General features: G+C 41.9%; 1 protein-coding gene and 2 pseudogenes across 4 annotated transcripts in view; 2 read left to right on the top strand and 1 right to left on the bottom strand.

Annotated features, from left to right (window-relative positions):
- Positions 1-88: 88 nt before the first annotated feature.
- Positions 89-187, bottom strand: LOC125914938 (uncharacterized; annotated as a pseudogene).
- Positions 188-5,043: 4,856 nt separating this feature from the next.
- Positions 5,044-5,739, top strand: LOC125914599 (60S ribosomal protein L35a-like; annotated as a pseudogene).
- Positions 5,740-14,108: 8,369 nt separating this feature from the next.
- Positions 14,109-23,111, top strand: part of ME2 (malic enzyme 2) — a 58,888-nt gene continuing 49,885 nt past the window's right edge. Inside the window, exons 1-2 of one of the 4 annotated variants that reach the window (XM_049620000.1) lie at positions 14,109-14,294; positions 21,637-21,756. In XM_049620000.1, the coding sequence (XP_049475957.1) occupies positions 21,649-21,756 (108 nt within the window). In that variant the 5' untranslated portion in view covers positions 14,109-14,294; positions 21,637-21,648. Of the gene's footprint in view, positions 14,295-14,502; positions 15,307-16,247; positions 17,670-21,636; positions 21,757-23,111 lie in introns of those variants that run through there. The other 3 variants (XM_049619996.1, XM_049619998.1, XM_049619997.1) reach the window with 3 other exon arrangements.

The raw sequence follows: 23,111 nt of genomic DNA, 5'->3' as shown, positions 1-23,111 counted from the left end.
GGTCTCTGGCTAACAGGTGCTAGTGTGGAATTTGAATCCAGCTGTCCTAACTCCCAGTCCCATGTTTTCTTCATGACATTATGGATCTAGAGACGTGGCATTTACATCTGTGTGTCACATTTGCACAGGGGCCGTGCTAATCTCTGTATCATTCCAATTTTAGTATGTGTGCTGCTGAAGCCAGCACTAGAGATGTGGCATTTGCAGTTGAAAGGAGTGGCTCACAGAGGGTTTGATTTTTGGACCCACAAATAGGAGTCATAGTGAGACATCCATCCAGTTGGAGATGTTCTGTGCTGACCTGGCTCAGTCTTGCCTTCCATCCTAACTCATAAACACAGTCCCTCCACGGGCCTGTGACCTTCAGTGCATTTCTCCTCCTGGATTGCGCTGATCCTACCGTCTCTGACAAATGCTCCACTCCACATCCTACTTCCTGCCTGTGACTCCCCAGTCCCCCAGGTTTCCAGTTCTCTTACTCCCATTACAAATGCCTTTGACTTTTTGGAAACATCGGCCTCTTGATCTGTTTCTTTTCTTCCAACCTTTTATTACTTCCTCCAGGTTTCTCCATCTCCCCAAATGACCCTAGACTCCATGGCCGATCCTCTAGATCCTGCCCTTACCAGCACCTTTGATTCCCTTGCACCCCATCCCTCTGTAGCATCTCTCTGACAACACCCCAAGCTTAGCTTAATGTTGTAATCCACCTTCATGCTGACCTAATTGCCAGAAAACAATTCCTTGGTCTTGCAGAGAATACTGTGATCTCCAACGTCAACTGGGCCCTCAGTACCCCGCTCAATCCTTTCCCTGCCTAGGGCCCCTCTCTGTTGTCTCCTACCTCATAGACAAAACCCCCAGATCACCATGTATGCTCACCAGCGCCCTGCTATCTGTAAATGTATCAGTACATACCCCTCCTCCCTGCTTGTCTTCCCACAACAGAAAATCAGCCATCCCTTCTGCCCAAGGCCAGGTCCCAGCCTCTGCTGCTCCCTCAGGACTCTGCTTCTTCACAGCACCATATGTCACTTCTCCAACTCTGCTGGCCCCTTTCAGCTTCTAAACCTTCTCCCCCTCTCCTCCTTGACCTCCTTGACCTCACCATCGTCTTAGCCTTTGTCCAACTTCTCTTCCCCTGCTTGTCCAAACTTCTCAGAGGAGTCAGTCTCTACATCCTTACCTCGCACTTGCTCCTCAACCCACTGGATTCTGACTTCCACATCCAACTAGCTAATAAAACTACATTCCTATAGAGCTTAAATGCCCTCCTAATTGGTACATATAATTTTAATCTTCCTGGATCTCTCTGCTCAACTGAGCCACCCAGGTGCCCCTGTCTTAACCATTTTTAAGGGTAAGTTCAAGAGTGTTAAGTATATTCACATTGTTAGGTAACCATCTTACAAAATTGAACCTCTGTACCCACTGAACAAGTCTACATTCTCCTCTGTCCCTAGAAGACACCTTCCACTTTCCGTGAGTTTGACTACTCTAGATGCCTCTTGTCTTTTTGTGACTAGCTTATTTCACTGAGTATAATGTCCTCAAGATTCATCCATGCTGTCGCATGTGTCTGAATTTCCTTCCTTGCTAAAGCTGAATCGTATTCCACTGTATGGACAGACCACATTTTGTTTATCCATTCATATGTTAATGGACATCTGGGTTGCTTCCACCTTTGACTAATTGTGTGCTATGGACATAGGTGTACAAATACCTCTTTGGGACCCTGTTTTCATTTCTTTCACATACCTACACAGAAGCAGTATTGCTGGATCATATCATCTCCTCCATTTTTTAAAGTTTATCATTTCTTCCTTCCTGAAGCTCTCTGCTACACTGTTTCCATGAGACACTGTCCTCACTCTCACTCGCCATTCTTTTTGTGGCCTTTCTTCTCCTTCCTTCCCCATCTCCTTTGAGGCCCTTTCAGGGTCTCCCTGTATCCATTTAGAAAAACAAAAACCACCTTTCAAAGACAGAGTGTTCGATACAGATTGTTGGTGCCACAAACACTGGAAAGCTGAAAGAATAAGAAGGGGAATGGTGGGGTCCAACATTCCGCCCAAGTCAGTAACAGAGGGATCAGTAATTCCCACTTGCACCAAATGGCTGAGGAACAAAGGAAGAGGTGAGGTTGTCCTTCACCACCAAGGCTGGGGACCAGAAGTTCTCGGAAACCCCTGCTCTGTGGCGTGGTACTCAGACCCTTGTCTGTGCTGCTCAGCTGACTGATGCTAGCAGGTCTGAGTGAGGCACCTCGGCTGGGGCTGGGAGTGAATGAAGAAGGTTGAAACTGGCACTGTGGCCGTCCTCTGTGACTTTTGTGACTTGGGTGACTGCGATAACAATTAGAAGCAGGAAGAAAGTCCATTCTGCCTTCTTCATGCCTTCCTGTTTCCCTTTAGTGGCTCTACTGGCAGAAGTCAGTGGGAATTCATCTGGCAAGGAAGGCTGGCCGTAGCCTGGAAGCACAGTAGAAGGGTGAATGGGGAGCTGAGAGACGGTGCACAAATGACCAGCCTGGGGCTCTAACCTGGGTCCACTGTACTAAGTATACTTCCTAAGTGGCCTAAGCTTTCTAGGTGTAAGCTTTCCCAGTTGCCATGGCTACTTGCGTGTAGGGACATCCAGACCCACCCATCCGATGCTCACCTCTATACTGTACTGAACTTCAGATGCATTGCTTCTTCAGTGGCCTTCCAGAAATCTCCACCCTTGTGGCTTTTGAATTAAACAGGCTAAAAACTGGACTTGTTGTCTTTCCTCCTCGGTCTGCTTCTACTCCTCTGTTCTCTGTCTCAGCTGGTGGCCCCACCTATGCCAGTGAGCTTCTCCAGAAGCCTGGGGGGGGGGGTCCCCCTCAGTTGGCTGGCTCCTTAGCCCCCCTGCCCTCTGCTCCATCTGTACCACTGTCCCAGCTCAGGCCTTCACTCAGTCCACCCGTCCACTCCACAACCTCCTCAGTGTTCAGCTGGGTTTTCTTCTTGCTTGGCTGACATACACACAGCTGCCCAAGTGATGGCCTCAAAAGCCCAAAATGGCCACGTCTCTCCCTCTCTTAAATAAAACTGTTTGCTAACTCACTACACTTCTTCCCTGGTCTGGCCCTGCCTTCTCTCCAGCATCATCTCTTGCCCCTCTCCACCCTATCGCCCACTCTAGCAATTCTGAATTGCCTGAGCTATGCTATTTCTCCCATTCTGTTCCCTCTGCCTGGAAAAGCTTTCCTCCCCCACACTACCTCTGAGTTAACCCTACTCATCCTTTCAAACCCAGGTCAGATGCACCGCTCCTGCCCTGATAATCCTCTCCAACATGGAGATAAAAAATACTTAAATCACAAGATATGGCAAGCTGTGAGGCATGCAGAGTGGTATCTCCAGGCAGCACCAGGGTCATAGCCACAGCTACCACTAGACTCCTTAATGGCCCGGTCCTGCTTCCTGGCCACATGCCACTTAGGCCCCCAACATCCCAGCACTTCTAGGCCATTGTGCCTCTACCTTCTTGTAAAAGCAGCTCCTCCTGTGAAGTTTCTATCTATACCTCTCCTTCACCACCGACATCCAATCACCAGGCCCCATAGTTTCTGCCTCCTACACATTTCTCAAATACGTCTGCTTCTCCCCATCTCTGTTGTGGCCCCCGAGACCAAGCCATCCCTAACTTCCATCTAGGACGTGGCTATAGATTCTCTCCTCATTGGCTCCTGCCCCCTCTCCAGTCTATTATCCCTCTGTAGCCAAACTGACCTTTTCTGAATGGAAATTTGATCTTGTCAGCTACCAATTTAAAAACTGTTGGATTATTGGCCTTTTTTTTTTTTTTTTAAGATAAAGACTAAACTATTTAATGGCAAGGCCCTGCAAATCAACAAATAGTAGCAACCGTGAGCCTACCCCTCTCAGCTCATCATCTTAGCCCTTGGGCAAAGCCCTTTGGCAAATTCAATCAGCCCTTTGGCAAATTCTCCTTCCTCTGAGTCATCATATACCTGACTACTCTTTCCTCACTTTGCCTATTTTCTACTCAGCTTCAAGCCTCATTGAAGTCTAGCTTAAGTGTCAGCTCAGGAAAGCCCTCGTCAATTTCTCAGTTTACTAGATCTCTCTATTAAACGCTCTCTGGCATTTTGTGCTTAGCTCTTAGTAGCACCTGTCACAATTATAAAATTGCATGACCCATTTAATGTCTCTTTCTCCCATTTAGTAAGACTGTAGGCTCCATGAAGACAAGGACCAGGCCTGCCTTGCTCATTCTTACAGTCTTAGTACCTGGCTTTATTACTGATGCATAGTAGGCCCTTGCTACTATTTGTTGATTTAATGAATGTGAATGTTTGTTGAATTAAAATGAATAAGTTCCCTCACCCCAATCCCAGATGGGGTAGGTGTCTCTTCTCCGCAACCCCGTTATACACCGTAATACTCATTTCTATTATTGCACTGACATAAGTATCTGTACAGGTGTCTGCTCCCACCTCTCTTCATTCTTCAGTCTTTCACCTGTTACCCACTCGGCCTCCTGAACACTCCCTCAGGGTGGAGACAATTAATTAATCAAGTGTTCATTTGAAAGCAAGTAGGCCCTCTAAAAGTGTTTCCTGAGTGAATGGAAGCTCGGGGAAGAAAGGCTAGGATCAAAGGTGAAAATTCACAGCAGAGGACACAGATACCATCACAGTGGATTGGTTTAGCTTTGAACCTCAGGGATCACCCTTCATAATGCGGCAGCAGGAAGAAGAGACAGCAAAGGTGAGGCCAACGATCCGGAGTATTATGCCCAAGAAGCCAAAGGAAGTGCTTCAAGAAGGAAGGGAAGGCCAGTTGGGTCAAATTTTGCCGAAACAATAAGGAAGTTGAGGACTAAAAAAAAAAAAAAAAAAAAAAAGTTTGAATTTCACTGAAAAAAAAGAGGAAGTTTTGCACAGTTTTAATAAAGTTATGGAGAAGGAAGCCAGACTATAGGCTATAAGGAAGGGACTGGTTTCATAGGAGAGAGCAGAGCTGCAGGCTGTTTGTTAAAGGGCTTAACACCTTGGAGGCAAGTCAAGCTCTCCCATTTGGACAGAGTAAAATGAGCTCGAGAATGTTCCTTCTCACATTTTCTTCTCACTTCTCCTTTCCTCCCTAATAAGTACACACTGGGCTGAATTCATGACTGAACAGTTTGATTTCCCTTTTCTCATTGTTGGTGTAATGTTTTTTGAATGTTATTTTCACAGCTGGCATGAAATAAAATTCTATTCCTTTTCCACACTTACATAAGGATGACAGTTGCTTTTCATATCTTCTTCAGAAAATGTGAGTGAAATATAAAAATACGACACATCGCTCTCTCTGCCGTCTTGGAACCTGTGGAGGTGTGCGGGGAGCAGGACTCGTGAAATGACAAATATGTCTGGGAGGCTGTGGTCCAAAGCCATTTTTGCTGGCTATAAGTTGGAGTCTCTGGAACCAGAGGGAGCACACAGCTCTTCTTAAAATTGAAGGTGTTTATGTTCTAAATGACACTGGATTCTATCTAGGCAAGAGATGGGCTTGTGTGTACAAAGCAAAGAACAGCACAGTGACTCCTGGTGGCGAACTGAATAAAACCAGAGTAATCTGGAGACAAGTAGCTAGTGCTCATGGAAACAGTGGGATGGTCCCAGCCCAGTTCTGAAGCAACCTTCCTGCTAAAGCCACTGGCCACAGAATCCGTGTGATGCTGTATACCTCAAGGATTTGAACTAACTGAAAAGTAAATTAATAAAGATGCAGAGTTGTTCTCTTGTATTTTTGTTTAAAAAAATGAACAAGTCATTTTTCTTCACAAAAGGAACTTGGATACATTCTTCTACCAAGAAAAAAATTGTAAAATGCATTTAAAAAAGTCATCATAGTAGGCTTTCAAAAATATATTCTAGAGCAATTACTCCAAGAGTAAGAATGTCAGTAATAAAATTACTTCCTTAATGTGTCTCACAGTATGTGCCTCTAGCACAAGGAAAGACGTGAACAAATTCCTCTTAACAAGGGATAGTAGATGATAAGGGAAGTTTTCTAAGTTATCAACTTTGGATGCTGAAATCCAAACTGTTTGGTGAAATCCAACTGGAAATTGTGGCCAGTTTTCAACTTGAAGGCACCCTCTGCAATGCTGACCAGGCAAACCCACATTTGTTTCACCAGGCCATAGGAAAGCCCAGGTAACACTGTCCCAAGGAACACTCAATAAATTGAAAGGGAGTAGAATTTACTGAAAGTCACAAAAGACCTGTTGACAGGGAATGTCTCCACATATCCTTGAAACTGGAGATCTGACAAAAGAAACTGCTACAGGAAACCGTTTCCCGGTATCAGAAGTTGAACTCATAAATTGCTGACTGATAGAAGGAAGTTCTTAGCTAAACTGAGATCAAAACAGCCCAGTACACAGGGTTCTTAGCCACAGGTGGTAGGTGAACTTGGATTGAGAAAAGTATACTTATCTTCACTATCTCTTCACTGGAATTTAGCATTTTGTTTGTGGATGAAGACAAACTGCCAGGATTAACAGAAACCACAGATTTCTCATATCACCTTACAGCTGTTGCAGATACTTTGAAATACCATTTATATTCATCATTGCTAGTTATTAGTCCCACCATTAGATTTTTATTTAATGTATTATAAAGTAGCATATGTATTATTATACCAGAAATTTGGGGATAAAAAAATATTTTGAGGGGTACTTAGGTGACTCAGTCAGTTAAGTATCTGACTCTTGATTCTGGCTCAGGTCATGATCTCATGGTGACATTGAGCCCCAATTCAGGCTCTGCACTGATAGCACGGAGCCTGCTTGGGATTCTCTCTCTCCCTCTCTGCCCCTCCCTTGCTCGCTCTCTCTCTCTCAAAATAAATGTTTTAAAAAAAAATTTTTTTAATGTTTATTTTTGAGACAGAGAGAGACAGAGCATGAACGGGGGAGGGGCAGAGAGAGAGGGAGGCACAGAATCGGAAGCAGGCTCCAGGCTCTGAGCCATCAGCCCAGAGCCCGACACAGGGCTCGAACTCGCGGACCGCGAGATCGTGACCTGAGCTGAAGTCGGACACTTAACCGACTGAGCCACCCAGGCGCCCCAAAATAAATGTTTTTTAAAAAAGAAATAAATATTTCCAGAAAAATCCAGATATAATTTTTGGAAGGTTGTGTCATTTTGGACTAACCTCTTATTCTATGTTCTTCTGTGCGATATAATTCTGGTTCAAGTATAATGAAGGAAAGACATTCTACTTCACTTTGGATGTCTATTAAAACAGAATGCTCTAGGGCGCCTGGGTGGCTCAGTTGGTTAAATGTCTGACTCTTGATTTCAGCTCAGCTCGCAATCTCACAGTTCATGAAAGCTAGCCCTGAGTCGGGCCCTGGGCCAACAGTGTGGATCCTGCTTGGGATTCTCTCTCTCTCCCTCCCTTTCTGCCCCTCTCCTGCTTACACACACACACTCTCTCTCTCTCGCTCTCTCTCAAAATAAATAAATTAGGGGCGCCTGGGTGGCGCAGTCGGTTAAGCGTCCGACTTCAGCCAGGTCACGATTTCACGGTCCGTGAGTTCGAGCCCCGCGTCAGGCTCTGGGCTGATGGCTCGGAGCCTGGAGCCTGTTTCCGATTCTGTGTCTCCCTCTCTCTCTGCCCCTCCCCCGTTCATGCTATGTCTCTCTCTGTCCCAAAAATAAATTAAAAAACGTTGAAAAAAATTTTTTTTAAAAATTAATTAATTAATTAAAAACCAGAATGCTCCAATTAATTGCTGAAATTGGTGCAGACCCTAAGATGATCAAATTCTAATATGAACCATCAGTATTGAGTCAAACCTCCAGGGAGGTGTTGGGTTCCCCAGACATTCATGAGATAGCCAGTGGCCATGGTAAGGATATCTGGAAGAATTCCCAGCCCAGGAGTGCAGCTTGGTGTGGAGGGTGACTCACTTTTGAGAAACATTTCAGAATGCTAGCAAGTCTAAAGCAAACAGTAATGGAAGGAAAGGCATGCCTAGGAGATTTCTTTTATGGTTAGACCACATGTTATTGATCTAACAGATATGACATATTCAATTTAACAACATCAAAGCTGTTTTTAGGATTCTGATATCCCTTGTGCCAAAGAACCCACCATTTATTGCTTAGTAGTAAAATATATTGACTAGGATTAGGAGTAAAATAACTTAAGCCCAAGTTATTAATTCATGTTTTTTCTTAAATTACTGTTATCTATTATAGTTACTCTCTTGGCCACAGAAAGCTTGAAAACTTTATAGAAAAGTGTCCCTGTAATGCCCCCAAGAGATAGAATCTCAGAGGTACCTTTTCATCCCATGTAGTCTAAGAACCATGAAGCATGTGGGGTCTATTAAGACTGTATGTAAAGTTATGCTCAAGATACCGGGAACATTTTTTGAATAATAAAGGCAAACATTTCTGGGATTTTTTTCCCTGACATCAGCCAGAGACTTTGCATACATTCTATTTGGTGCAAACATTCTACCTGGTGCCTAGATCATAACTACACATCTGATGAATGAACAATAAAATCGTACTGCTTGTGGTTTAAGCATAACATATTCTCATTGTGGGAAGGAAAGAACTGCTTTTGCCTTGGCACAGCAACTTCTTGAAGGTAAAGAAAGTGTCGTGGGTTTCTCATTATCCCATATCTAGACATAAAAATTCATTCACAGCAGCATGAGTTCACAGAATCTAGAACTTCAGGGGTCCTCCATGCTTCCCAAATGCTAAAGTGCATGACCATGTTGGATTCTGATGCAGTAGGTCTGGGGTGGGGATATAGATTTCATTTTTCTAACAATCTTTCGATGCCAATCTAGCTGCTCCTCCAGTCCTCTCTTAAGGGCTTATTAGATAATCATGAAGAGAGACTAGGATTTAGAATGAATAACACCAAACAACCAGAAAATTTTAGAGGTGGCATTAGTAAGACTGAATCACCTTCATAAAAGAAAGAAGATATTGGGTCACCTGGGTGGCTTAGTCGGTTAAGTGTCTGACTTCAGTTCAGGTCATGATCTTGTAGTTCATGAGTTTGAGTCCCGTGTCAGGCTCTGTGCTGACGGAAGGAAGAAAGAAAGAAAGAGAAAGAAAGAAGGTTGTGCCACAATGACGTGATGCTAGCAAATTTTACTTTACTCTCTTCAGGTTACCTAAGTTCTAGATAAAAATCAAGAGGTAAAATATTATCCACAAACACCAAAGTGTTATTTTTCTTTAAGGAGTAGAGGTTCTTCTATTGTTAATAAGCCTATGATATTACCTTCTTTGTGCTTCACAAAAGTTTCTAGAACTCTCCTTAAGAATATTTTGGTAATGAAGGTATTGCTTATTATGGTATTAATTACTGCTTAGTTACAGTAGTAGTTTAGTCTTTTAGATATGCTGAAAAGTTACATTATTTTAATTATATAAAAATGGTTAGTACTTTTTTAAGTGATAATTACCATCATTGGCACTTCATTGTATTTTATTTAAAAAAACATTTAATGTTTATTTATTTTTGAGAGAGAGAGAGCATGTGCAGGGAAGGGGCAGAGAGAGGGAGACAGCAGAAGATCTGAAGTGGGCGCCAAAGGGGGGCTGGAGGGGCTGGAACTCACAAGCTGTGAACTGCAAGATCATGACCTGATCTGTAGGATGTCCAACAGAATGAGCCACCCAGGCACCCTGGCACTTCATTGTACTTTAAAACACATTGTTTTGGGGGCTCTTGGATAGCTCAATCAGTTAAGCCTTCGACTTCAGCTCAGGTTATATCTCATGGTTCATGGTTTCGAGTCCTGTATCGGGCTGTGTGCTGACAGCTTTGGATTCTGCTTTGGATTCTGTGTCTCCCTCACTCTTTGCCCCTCCCCTGCTCATGCTCTCTCTCTCTCTCTCTCTCTCTCAGGAATCAATAAACATTAAAAAAAAAAAACCCACATTTTTTTTTTTAATGACAGTACCTACACCAAATGCCTTTCTTTCTTTCTTTCTTTCTTTCTTTCTTTCTTTCTTTCTTTCTTTTTAACATCAAATGCTTTTATGTCTCACTTCCAAACCAGGCTGACTGGACACAAATGCCTTTAGATATACAGTTTACTTTCTCTTTTATTTTTAAAGAGTTTGCATTTTTAATGACCCTAATTTATTGAAGGATAATTCCCAGTGGTGCAGTCAGCATTCATTATTAATGTTTTCTATTCTAAGGCAGATGGAGTTGTGTAAATCTAAACACATGATTAGCACAATCTATCTACTTTTGCTATAGATGATGTGCCAACCTAAAACCAATGATCCTACTACATATATTCTCATTATAAGGAGAATAACCTTCCATAATTCTCTGAAAACTCAATAATATGGATTTTCCTTAAGGAAACACACTTGGTGCTTCGATGAAATAAAGCTACTCTATTTTCATGGCAACTGGTACAGAAGTTTCTCCAAGCATCTTCCTTTAATTTTTAGGAAGATGGGCAAGAGTGTGCCCATCTTGAGATAACTGGCATACCTTCCACTTTAAGCTGCCTATTGAAGGGTTTTTAGGGAAGTCGCCTGGCCAAGTGTGCCCTGGAAGCCTGCCCCTTTAAGGCTCCTCCTACTTCACAAGTGGACTAGCCAACCTGAAGACAAACTGAAATAGCAGCTTCAGCTCACAACAGTGCAAGACTTATACAAACTTATCCATACCTATGCCCTTCCCTTAGTTGAGTGACCAAGCCCTATACCTATTTCTTCCTCCTACTTTCCCGTTAACTTGGGTCTTGGCACTTTGTTTTACCAGATGTCCTGCTTTGTAATCCATCCTTTCTGGAAGAGCTTGTACCTTCTTTCTAGGCTTGTATTGTCTGCACGGTCATTTTGACAACTCTACAGGGTCCAGTGAGCTACACTCTGGACAGTCAGGAATGGTCCCTCACTTTTTCTAAGAGGTCCAGTGGAGGTTACCAAGGAAGAAGCCTAAAATGAAGGTACTGGATCTTCAACAGGGGACATTTACTCCAAAAGAAACAGCAATGCACAATACAAAAGGTTTATTTTGTATTGGTTAGGGTAGAGATAAAATTCATGCATTGAAGTGTATAAGTACCTCACTCAAGTGTGATGAATTTTAACATATGTACACATATGTAGTCATAGTCCAGACTGAGATATAGAATGTTCCCTTGTCTCTTTTCAGCCAACCCCCCATTAAAGCTAACCACTTTATTGACTTCTAGCATCAAAAATTTCTCCTTAAAAGCTAAGTTCTTATAACTTACCCAATCAGTCATTTCTGTGCTCACAGCACCAAGTAAAATTTAGCTTGAGTATTATAATAAGCAATATTTAAGTAATAAATTATCTGCTTAATTCCAGCAAAATTGAAATTGAGGATTATACATAGCCTTCCCCTAATTTATTGTACCATAAGGATTGCACTTCTGGATCAAGCAGATGAAGCCCTTGGGGCCAACTTGAGAACTTACAAAATTCTGGATTTGAGAAGACATTAAAGGAACATATCCTATAAGTTATATATTACTTTCAGTGAGATCTGGGTTACTCAGTCCATATGACTGAAAACAGATATGTGGAAAATCTATTATTATCATTACTACTACTAGTGCTCCTACTACTTCAGATTTGATATCCTCAATTTGAGTTATGAGCTGTTTTTTTTTGAGTTATGAACTATTTTAAAGAAAGAAGTATATAACTAAGATACTATGGCAAGGAGCACGATTTTCGTGCATGTTAACAGTAATTGTTAGTAATTATTTTTAGCTCCAAACAACAGAAAACCCTATTTGAGTTGATTTATACAAACAGAGGCTTATTTTTCACAAAGTAAGAAATATGGGGCTAGGAACCATGGTGGAATGTGGCTCAATAATACTATCAGGGATCCAAGTTCTTTAATCCTGACAATACCCTTAGAGTGTAAGCCTTCATCCATTTGTTTGTCATCTTATGGTGCAATGATGGCTGCCACGCCTCCAAACATTTCTGGTAAGAAGTGGAATGAAGCAAAAAAGCCAAAGGCATATACCAGTTGAGCTTATTTTTTAAACGGCTTTCCAGAAGTCTTGCCCAGCAGCTTCCATGTATGTGACTCTAACAGGGTCCTCTTGGACTAGTACTATACAATGGAAATATATGCAAGCCACAAATGGGACCTACATATGCAATTTTACATTTTCTAGTAGTCACATGAAAAAGGTAAAAAGAGAGGAAAGTAATTTTAATAAATTTCATTTAACCAAAATTCTCCAAAGATTTTGACGTGTGATCAATATTTTAAAAAATCAAGAGGGGTGCCTGGGTGGCTCAGTCAGTTAAGCGTCTGACTCTTGGTTTCAGCTCATGTCATGATCTCGTGGTTCGTGGGTTCCAGGCCCATGTGCTGTCAGCACAGAGTCTGCTTGGGATTCTCTCTCACACCCTCTCTTTCTATCCCTCATCTCCCTCAGAAGAAATAAACATTTAAAAAAATCAACATACATGGTTTACATTCTTTTTTGTACTGTTTTCATACTCAGTGTGCATCTCAATTTAGACTAGCCACTTTTCAGGTACTCAATAGCCATATGCTGTCTTGAATAAGAAGCCTCAGACCAGTCACCAAAGGGACTCGGGAGGAAAAATGTATTGGGGTGGGCCACCAAACAGTAGTGTATGCCTCATTGACATTAACAAGTATTTCATTTAAGGAATGAAATCATCTCAATTTAACAAAAATAAGTCCCATCCATGGGTTATTCTAATGTAGGACGAACTGTCTTTCAAAGACAAAACAATTTTACCTCTATTAATGGAGCATTTATGACTTTTGTAATTTTTGAAGTTTCTCTCATTCCGATTGATATTCTTGACCATTCCTTGCGAGCAGGGTTATTTTTAGGTGATGGTTACTTATAGTCCTTCTTTTACTGAGATGGTTACTATAGCAGCCATATCTATCATTTATCAACTAACTGCGGTGTTTCCAAGCATGCCCCACCCTTCCATCTCATAGTGGTCGGCTGCTCCAGATTTCACGTAATTGTAAGTTTAAGAATGGATAACTCTCTTTTCTCAACTTCCGCTCATTTTTCTCTACCTTACATTTCCATCACTCCGTTTTCTTATTCCATCTTCCTTGACTCTTTTTTTACCCTTCACACTTTCACTTTAAAATTATTACCATACTTCAAAAGTAAACTCAGTTACAGCCAAGAAGTTTTGGTTATAAGATTTTCTGAAAAAAAGTGAAGAAATAGCCTCCAATGTCATAACCGTGAGTGAGTGAGGATGTATTAAGGTGCAGTCCCTGCCGCTTTCAAGATGACAATGTAGGGTTCCAGTGCTCTTCTGAGAGAACATTGAACTATTTATGGTGACTGTGACGATAGGGATTGGTAAATTCCTCGCAGGCCAGTAACTGTGCTAACAGGCGTGGAGAGCAGCAAAGAATTCTGCAAAAGAGCGAGGAGACACAAAAAAGAGCTCAGAAACAGAAGTCGCCCCTAAAGTGCGGAGGCCTCGCATTTCCTGGGTTCCCCTTCTTCTGCTTCTCTAGTCTCCTGACCTGTATCCAGCTCTTAATCTCTCCTTCATCCTCTGCCTGCCTCCATGGGCTGTTCAGGATGGACCCAAACTCCCAGCCTTTCTCTCGCCTCCTGGGGACTGGGAAGACTGGTACCCGCCGACATCCCCCAGCCCGCCCGCGCCTGCGCAAAGCCTCTTCTCGCGCGAACGCGCAGCCATCAACTCGAGTATCCCCGCAGCCCCAGGGATGCGAGGTCCGCTGTAAACCAGCCTCCGTTCCTTTCGTGGAACGACGGGCGTCGCCTGTATCTCCGGACTCCTACTCCACACCGCCCCTCTCGCATTCCTCGGGATCGAGTGCACACGGGCGCGCGCCCGGCCTCAAAACAGAAACCTCAAAGAAACAGACCGAGGAAAGCGCCCAGGGGAAGGAACCCCGGCGCGCGGGCCGCGAAGCCTCAGCCACAGCCCCGCCCTCCGGGGCCGGCTTTCTGCCTCCGCATTGGTCCGCGCGCCCGTCAGTTTCCGCCCCAGGCCGCGCCGGCCGGCCTCTCGACTCCCTTGCTCGTTACGCCGCCGTACTTAGGCTGCCTCGCCGGCTGTTGGCCGCCCCTGCCAGTCGGAGCCTGAGCTAGCGCCGGCTCCGCGAAGCTCGGGAAGGGGAGGGCCGGACTCGGCCGCAGCTGAGCATCGCCTGGGTGGGCGGCAGGGCCGCGGCCTCTCCGCCGGCAGCACCACCTGTCGCGGGGCGAGACTTGGGGTAAGGCTTCGCGTGGCGCGCCGTCGCGGGAGGCTTGGCACTGCGGGGCCAGGGCGGGAGCTCCGAGAGGGGAGCGGGCGCCGGCCTCCTCCTGTCCGGCCAATGAAGCCGTTTGCGGACCTGCGGCCGGCTTCCGTGTGGGCGGCCGGCACGGACCCGTTTAGCGGATGGGCGGGGCGAGGCAATGGGAAGGGGTTCTTGGGGTCGGGGCTGAGGGTGGGGGAGTGGTCAGGTTGAAGCGGTCCCCAGTTCCAGCGTCCGCGGCTCTTCCCCGGACACGGTTTTGGGGCGCGACTTCCCCGTTTCTAGACTCGCTGGTCCCAGGGTGGCCCCCTTCCCGCCCCGGAGTGAGATCCTGTGGCCTCCAGAACCCGAGCATCGCTCCCTTCCGCGCCCTTTGAACACCCGATTTTGTGGCTAGACACCTATTACCAATGTCTTTCTGCAGGGATGAATTAATGACAGGAGTTAGGCGCTGTGTGTGTGTGTGTGTGTGTGCGCGCGCGCGCTCGTTCGTGTGTGTGTGTGTGTGTGTGTGTGTGTGTGTTCGTTCCTCGCTTTAAAGGAAGTTTGTTAGGAGCTAGAAAGTTCTAAGATTGGAACAGTTCTGTCAGGCAAAATGTCATAAGTAGACCAGGACTGGCAGGTGTTCCTTTGACGCTGGTGGTAACCACTTCTGCTTGTGTGGTGGTGTTACATTTTCGATCCTGGAATTGACTTTCTTTCTTACGAAAATAATTCCAGAAAGCTTGTTGCCTTTTAATGAGAAGCATAATCAAAACAATACATTTTTTTTTCAAAATAAAAATCTTAACAGTAGTGCTTCCTTACAAAACGTAGTGTTACCTCCTATCAGATTTACCTTCCTGATGCTTGTGGCAATCACTTCTGGCAAAATAATAGCATTGTTGTTTCTTTTAGTGTTGCTATTGGTAGCAATGGAAGCACTATTGATTGTCAGTTACGGTCTGGACACTACTCTCTACGTGAGTCTTTTCAAAATAACTTTGAGGTTGGTACTGTTATTTCCCCTTTACAAGTGAATAAACTCAGGCTTAAGAAGGTTAAGTAACTTGCACAAGATCCCGGGTTTTAGGTAGCAAAGCCTGGATTTGAACTCAAGCAGAATCAGGCAATTTACCATAACAGCTCCAGCCCCCTCTTAACCTTGCCTTGTACGCTTCTTAAGCATTGTTCATGTTGTTGAGCTAGTTGCAGAGTTGTACTCATGAATTTTAATTTTAAAATTTATTCATCACTCATAAATTTATTCTTTAGTTTCCAGGCATTCTGGAAGTTAGAGAAGAAATGGTTGCCCACATTTACCCCTCCTCAGCTGCCCTTGTATTGTATGAGCGTGTGTGTGTGTGTGTGTGTGTGTATACATATATATATACTAATTATAGTAGTTATACAAAATATAGATAAGTATAGAATCTACTGTGTAATTACTAAAACTAATTGAGTTACATGTTACTATGTTACATGGTTTGCAGAAATATAGAAAAAAACAGTTTAACTCTTGGCTTCTAATATTGAACCTTTAATTAGGTTTGAACTCTGATTTGTAACCTGTATCTGACTCTTTTATGGTAGTTATAAAGACTTAATGAGAAGTTAGGCATAACGGCCAGATATGCTGCTATAACCTTTATCATAGGTTAATAGGGAATATTGGGCTATGCTTTTGTAGAAGTTCTTCATTCTCTTGAGAATTAAATATACCCTTGCTCAATAGTTATTCCTGAGAAAGAAGCATTTACAGATTTCACCCTTAGAAGGTGTTTATGTGTAATGTTTTTTCTTTCATACATTTGTTATGAAAACGTTAAAAAATTCATAAAAGAAAAACTCATTTACCATTTGAGAATTTCTTTTGTAAATTAATTTCTATAATGCCATAAAGTATATTTAATTTCCTATAAAAATAAGCTCTTCTCAACTATATTAAAATTTATGTTAAGTTAAACTAAAATTCTAATTTATGTTGGTGAATTTTTGACAAACTTAGTAATATTTTAAAACAAGTAATGTTGAAACCTGTAATAGTTTACTGAGGATTAATTTTAGAGGGAGGACAAAATTCGTACTAAATGTCAAAATCACTCTACATATGATTTTCTAAAAACCTATTTTATTAAAAGTTAACTTTTATTTTAAAGTCACCATTTTGATTGTATGGCTGCATATCATTTCTGTTGATCAACATGTACAAATTTCAAAAGTAATGAAAAATACTATATTGATTCTGTAGATGTTGTTTAGGATGACATTTGATGTTGCCTGGACCTGTATGCCATCCACATTCTCATTATTGACCTAGAGATTTCATTTGAAATCGTGTAAATAAATGCTAACCATGATCATCCTTACAGCCTCTTAATAAGGATTTCACACCAGAAGATGTTGATGCAGATACTCACAGGCATTCAAGAGGCACCTTCTGACCACCTTAGTCTCTTACTACCACTAGTAGTGCTTAGGTAACTAACATTGAAGCACTTAGAGGGCACTGTGATAAGCATCTTACATGGATTATCTAATTTAAATCTTAAAATGTACTGTTTAGTAGGCCCTGTTGCTTATCATCCCCACTTGAATGATGAGAAGACTGCAACAGACTTACTCAAAATCACAGAGCTAGCACTGGCCAACCCTGGATTTAAATCTGGTAGTTGAACCCAGAGCTTGTCTTTGACTACTGCTGACCTGCCTGGATATGGATTTTATTGAATAAATCTTCACGTCAAGTAGTCAGGCTCTTAATGGTGATGATAAAGCTCTAATTGCTTGATACTTTATAAATACCTGATTACTACACACAGCTCTGCCCAATAGAGTTTGCCCTCCGCTAGTTCATTGATAAGAGAAGTAAGACTTGTAAGGCGGTGGTTCCCAGACTTTGGGACTTCTTGGGCAAGCATGCCCAGGGGGACAGTTGGGACCAGACATAGACTGCCAACTTTTAATTCTGTCAAGGTTAATGACCTTTTTAAAAACTACCACAGTCTACAATGCCCGTCTTTTCATAAAAGAAAGGACATTTTTTTTTATCACTAAAAAGGTATGAAGATCGTAATTAGAACACAAAAACAAAGACCATAAGTTTTGTTTTATGAAAGACTGTATCGCATTGTCCCAATTTTTCTCATTTGGCCACAGACCCGTGAAAAAACGTGTCCCAGATGAACACCAATTCAGAGACCATTTGGGAATGCCTGGGTGACACCACTGATTGCAAAATGGTGATGAGCCGAGTCCAGATTCAGACTCAGGTCTGACTACAAAGCTTGTCCTCGTTGCCCCTAGTCATGACCTCTGTCTAATTTCAGTCTCCTTTGCATTGCTTCCTTTGACCCCAAGTAAGAGGCTAAGGTGAGTAGTCTCCCGCAGCCAGTGACCTAGCAGTTTCTGTCCCAGTCCAGTTTGTAAACAGCAGAGAGTAAGTTCCAGGGCAAGGCCATGTGAATGACACACCAGGGGAGAAACCACAGGCATATCTCAGTATCCCAGAAACTCACATAAGCCGGCAGCTTGATTTTGCATGTTGATTAAAAATTGGAAGCCCTGCCTTTTGGTTCCTTTTTTTACTTCACTCTCCTTCTATCACATCTGCATAACGTAACATTTTATCTTGTTGCCTCCCCAGATGATATTAAGGCTACCTGTCTCTTAGTCCTTGGTTCTAATTTTGGCAGAATTTTTTCCCCTTAAGTTTGTTTGTTTTTTACTCATGCCTGCTGTGTTTTTTTTTTTTTAACGTTTATTTATTTTTGAGACAGAGAGAGACAGAGCATGAACAGGGGAGGGGCAGAGAGAGAGGGAGACACAGAATCCGAAACAGGCTCCAGGCTCTGAGCGGTCAGCACAGAGCCTGACACGGGGCTCGAACTCACGGACCGTGAGATCGTGACCTGAGCCGAAGCCAGTGTTCAACCGACTGAGCCACCCAGGCGCCCCGTCATGCCTGCTGTTTTAAAGACACTGTTAAAATTACTTTTATATTTTATTTTACTATCACTTACTAATAAAGTAATTTAAGTGATATAACATCTATATATTTTTTGGATATATTCTCTCATTTGATCATCAAAATTATCTGTAAGGTAGATTTGACAGGTGGTATTATCTTTATTAAACAGACTAAATTCAGTGTTTGATAGCAAAACTTTAACCAGGAGTTGAAAGTAGATTTCATGTATTAGAGTGCTGATCTTAACTTCTGAAAGGAAAAACTAATTCTCCTTACTTGCAGACTCAATTCTTCTGGCCACCAAACATGGGAATTTTTCCCCCCACACCCAGCAATTCACCAGTTCTCAGCAGATGCTGACTGGGTGTCCTTTAATTTAACTTCATTCTGACGCTGTCCAAATGCAGATAGCTTCACATCCCACAGGTTAAGAGTTCAGTCGCAAAAGATGTCCCTACTTCAGATGCCAATTGGAAGTCCAGGTTGTGACCTATACTTCTGACCTATAAACTGAGGCTTCCCACAAACCCCTCCTCAAATTGGATGATTTTATAATGGCACATTGAACTCAGAGAGATACTTTACTTGCCTTTACTGGTTTATTATAGAAGGATGCAACTCAGGAACAGATGGAAGAGATCCGTAGAACTGGGTATCGATGGGAGTCAGGGGAGGATGTGGGGCTTCCCTGCCTTCCCTGAGTGTGCCAACCCCCAGCACCTAGGTGTGTTCAACCTGAAAGCTTGGCAGATCTCCTTCTTCACGAGTCTCTAGCCCCTGCCCACTTCCCTTTTCTGGAGGGTTCCGGAGTGGGGCTGAAAATTCCTGCTCTCTAATCGCTTGGTGTTTCTGGTGACCAGCTCTTCCCTGAGGCTTTGTAGTGGTCCACCCTGGGTCACCTCAAAATGGGTGGCTTATGAATAACAGAAAATACTCCTATCATGCAGGAAATTCCAAAGATTTTTAGGAACTCTGTTCCAGAAACCGGGGACAAAAACCAAATACATTTCTTACTATACAACAAGTGCTGATTACAAAATGCTTTTTTTTTTCAGATTTTCTTTGATTTAAAGTAAAAAGTATCCCGTATTATTTTAGATGTGCCTACCTCACCAATATACTGCAAATACTAGTTCAGTCTTCTGGTACTAAAGTTTTAATCGTGACACATAATGCTGTCTCTCCTGGAAGAGCCACACAAACACATGATCAATGCTACCATTTCAATTTCTGTCTTTTTAAAATTTATTTTGAAATAACTTGAAAGGCTTTGGTTGCATACATCATACTTCTTGGCCCCTTAATAGTTCACTGTGTGTTTTCGAAACACAGGTGTCTCTTACATATGGTTATCAAATTCAGGAAATTTAAAATTTTACAAAACTTTTATGTAAGCTATGGTACATGTTTCAGTTTTGCCAGTTGTCCCAATAAATGTCCTTTATAGCATTTTTTTTTTTTGATTTAGGTTTTGCATCTAGTTGTCATATGTTTAGTCTTCTTTAAATTGCAGTAGTTCCTTAGTGTTTGTCTTTCAGGACATTAACTTTTTAAAGTGGCCCAATTATTTTGTTGTATATCTCTTGTAATTCTTTATTACTATTATTATTGAAGTATATTTGACATAAAACACTGTATAAAGTTAAGATGTACAACATGTTAATTTGATATATTTATATATTGTAGTATGATTGCCATTGTAGTGATATTTATTGCTTCTAATGTTATATCATTTCTCTTTGGTGGTTGAAACAATTAAGATGTAGTCTCCTAGCAAGTGTGATGATTATAATACAGTATTGTTGTCTATATTCACTATATCATGTATTAGATCTCTAGGAGTTACTATCTCTTAAGACTGTCACTACAGGTTAGTACCTTTAAACATCTGTCCTATCCTCCCATCCCCCCATCCCCATCTCTCATGATTTTTGATGTTCTTATATAGATTTCTTGTTTTTGTGGCCGTACTTATACACTACATTTATATGAAATACCCAGAATAGGTAAATCCATAAAGACAGTAAGCAGATTGGTGGTTTATGGACACTGGGGGAGGGGAAAAGCTGCTTAATGGGTACAGTGTTTTCTGCTGGGATAGTGATATTTTGGAACTAGATGTGGGGTTGCTCAACATAATAGCTTTTCTAAATCCCTCCAAATTATTCACTTGAAAATGGCAAGTTTTGTTATGTGAATTTCACTTCACTTAAAAAATAATCCCAATGTAAACGGTTTGCTGCACCCCCCCCATACAAACCCTTGATTTCTCAAAAACTACAAATTCCACTAAGAACTTATTGCGGGATCATTGCAATGATTTGTAATAATTACGATAAATGGGCATTGCAGGTTGATTTTTGGTGGGAGAATTGATATGCAGAAGAATCTATTATATTCGTATCATTTAATGTTTAATGTAGTATGTAGAATTTTCCATTTTGAAAAATTCCCATGTGTTTGTGATGGACAGGAAAGGGTAAAAACATGTTTTCTAGCCAATTTGCATGTTTTTCTATGTTAAATAACAGGGTTTTTGAAAACAAAAAATGTTTAGTACATTACATAATCCATAACACATAATATATAATTATTACATAAAAATAAGTATAGTATTATACTAATATTAGTACGTTGAAGTCCTACATCTAGGTTAAGAATTTGTTTGTTTTTTGGTTTATTTTTTTCATTTCTTTAAATGTTTATTTTTTAGAGAGAGAGTGTGTGTGAGCAGGGGAGGGGCAGAGAGAAAGGGAGGCACAGAATCCGAAGCAGACTCCAGGCTCTGAGCTGTCAGCACAGAGCCCAAGGAGGGGCTCAAGCTCATGTACTGCAAGATCATGACCTGAGCCTAGCAGAAGTAGGCCTCATAACCGACAGAGCCACCCAGGTGCCCCTAGGTTAAGAATTTGAATAGCTTCTCTTCCTCTAAATGTTTATGCTCCAGGCTTTTCTGTTACTTAACTTTTCCACCTTCAGCCTAGACTCCCACACCCATTTACATGGAACTCATGTTTACTAGATGTTACCTTGTTTCTTAATCTCTCCATTTTTTGGTCCCATAAATGGGAGATACATACCTTGTCACACTTGGGTAGATTAGAAAAAGAATAAGTGTTTAGCACATTTTGTAGTGTACCGTATATACAAAATGGCAATGATGAGTAACCAGGGACTTAGAGTGTTGTCAGTCTTTGTCTTCACCCAACTATTACTCTTTTACAACCGTTGCAACCTGTAGAAACATAAATGTACTTTGAAAAAGCTTTATCAAGTGTGGAAAATTAGGCTTTCTATATCTGCTTTTGAAAACTGATACCTGATGTGCATGCAGTTCTCTGAAAAGTTTATTTGCTTCTTTTTTCCCAGGTGAAAGGAAAGATGTTGTCCCGGATCAGAGTAGTTGCCGCTCCTTGTACTCTGGCATGTCGTCATTTGCACATAAAAGAGAAAGGCAAGCCACTCATGTTGAACCCAAGAACAAACAAGGCTAGTAACTTTAATACTAACATAACATTTTCTCTCTTCCTGGAAAAGGTTTGATATATTTCAGACTGATAAAGTATGAACTTTTTGTATTTTGTAGCTTTATCCTAAAAGTATTCAGAGGTATTTGCTTTTTCTGCATGACTTTTCCCTTTTCTCCATGTGGCAAGAATTGTGGCTGCATTATGGCTCCCAGTTTCACCCCTCACAACTTCTACCACCAGAAAAAGATTGACTTTATTTCCTAGTTTCAGCTGAAAAAAATCCCTAAAATAGCAGTGTAGCCAGGACTTTTAGCCAGGGTGGGATATTTAGATTTACCCAGCTCAAATCAGGTACTTACCCTGGACCAATCTAATTGAGCCCTTGGAAGATGGAGTCAAAATTGTAAAATAAAATTTCATCTAATGTCCACCCCTACCGTACCTCCAACCAGCTTTTTGGACACAAATCATTGTGTACAAGTGCTTTTGCCCAGTAATCTCATAGTGCTACTTCAGAGTGGGGAGACTTCTGACCCTCTTTACAACTCTTGGGGCAGAAGTGGCAGGCATTATTGATACCTAGTCTTGCCTTAATTCTGTACCCAAAGTGTGTTCAGTGGGCAAGTCCCTTTCTATTTTTTAGTGGTGATATTAATTAGGAAATACACATGCTTCTGAAAAAAGATTTCTTACAGAAAGCTTGTAAGAGGATGCATTAGATTTATTGTAATCTGTGAGAGTTACCTCTTGGGAAGGGTGCATGCAGATTGAGTTGCGATTTATTTTAAAATAATGGTCATCAGAAATTTGCCAGTCCCGTTTATTTCCTCTGGTGGGGGTTGGGCATAATTAATTGTACAGTGTATGTTTTGAAGGATTTCAGGCCTGCAAGAGGAAATTTGATCGACGGTCACGCAGAGCGCCTTATCTTTGCATTTTTGGTACCTTGCACAGAAATGAGAATTCTGTAGGCAGTGGTGAATTAAATGAAGCTTAATGAGGGATGTTCTAATCCTCTTTTTTTTTTTTTTTTTTTTTTTGGCCTCACTTCCCCAAATCTTGCTTGCTCTCCAAGATGCAACTCACTCAAATCCAGTTCTCCTGTAGAGCCTTTTCATACCACCATAGACTGGAATAATCTCTCCTTTCTCTGAAACCCTGTAGCAGTTTTTATCTTCCTGTTCCTGTGGCAAGTAATCAATATATGTTGCTGCGTGCTTCCTTTCATCTCTTAAGCTGTCCTTGAAGTAGTTGATGGTAGTTGCGTTTTCATGAATTTATATTCCTAACTATATTTCAGGTTCCTTTGGGGATAGGGACCATTCAAAATTTCTTAAATTTTTTACGATGCCATGAGTACAGTAAACAGTTGCT

This window comes from Panthera uncia (assembly GCF_023721935.1).
Source record: "Panthera uncia isolate 11264 chromosome D3 unlocalized genomic scaffold, Puncia_PCG_1.0 HiC_scaffold_8, whole genome shotgun sequence".
Classification (NCBI taxonomy): domain Eukaryota; kingdom Metazoa; phylum Chordata; class Mammalia; order Carnivora; family Felidae; genus Panthera; species Panthera uncia.
The sequence above is the reverse complement of the archived record's forward strand: the minus strand, read 5'-3'. Positions and strand labels throughout refer to the sequence as shown.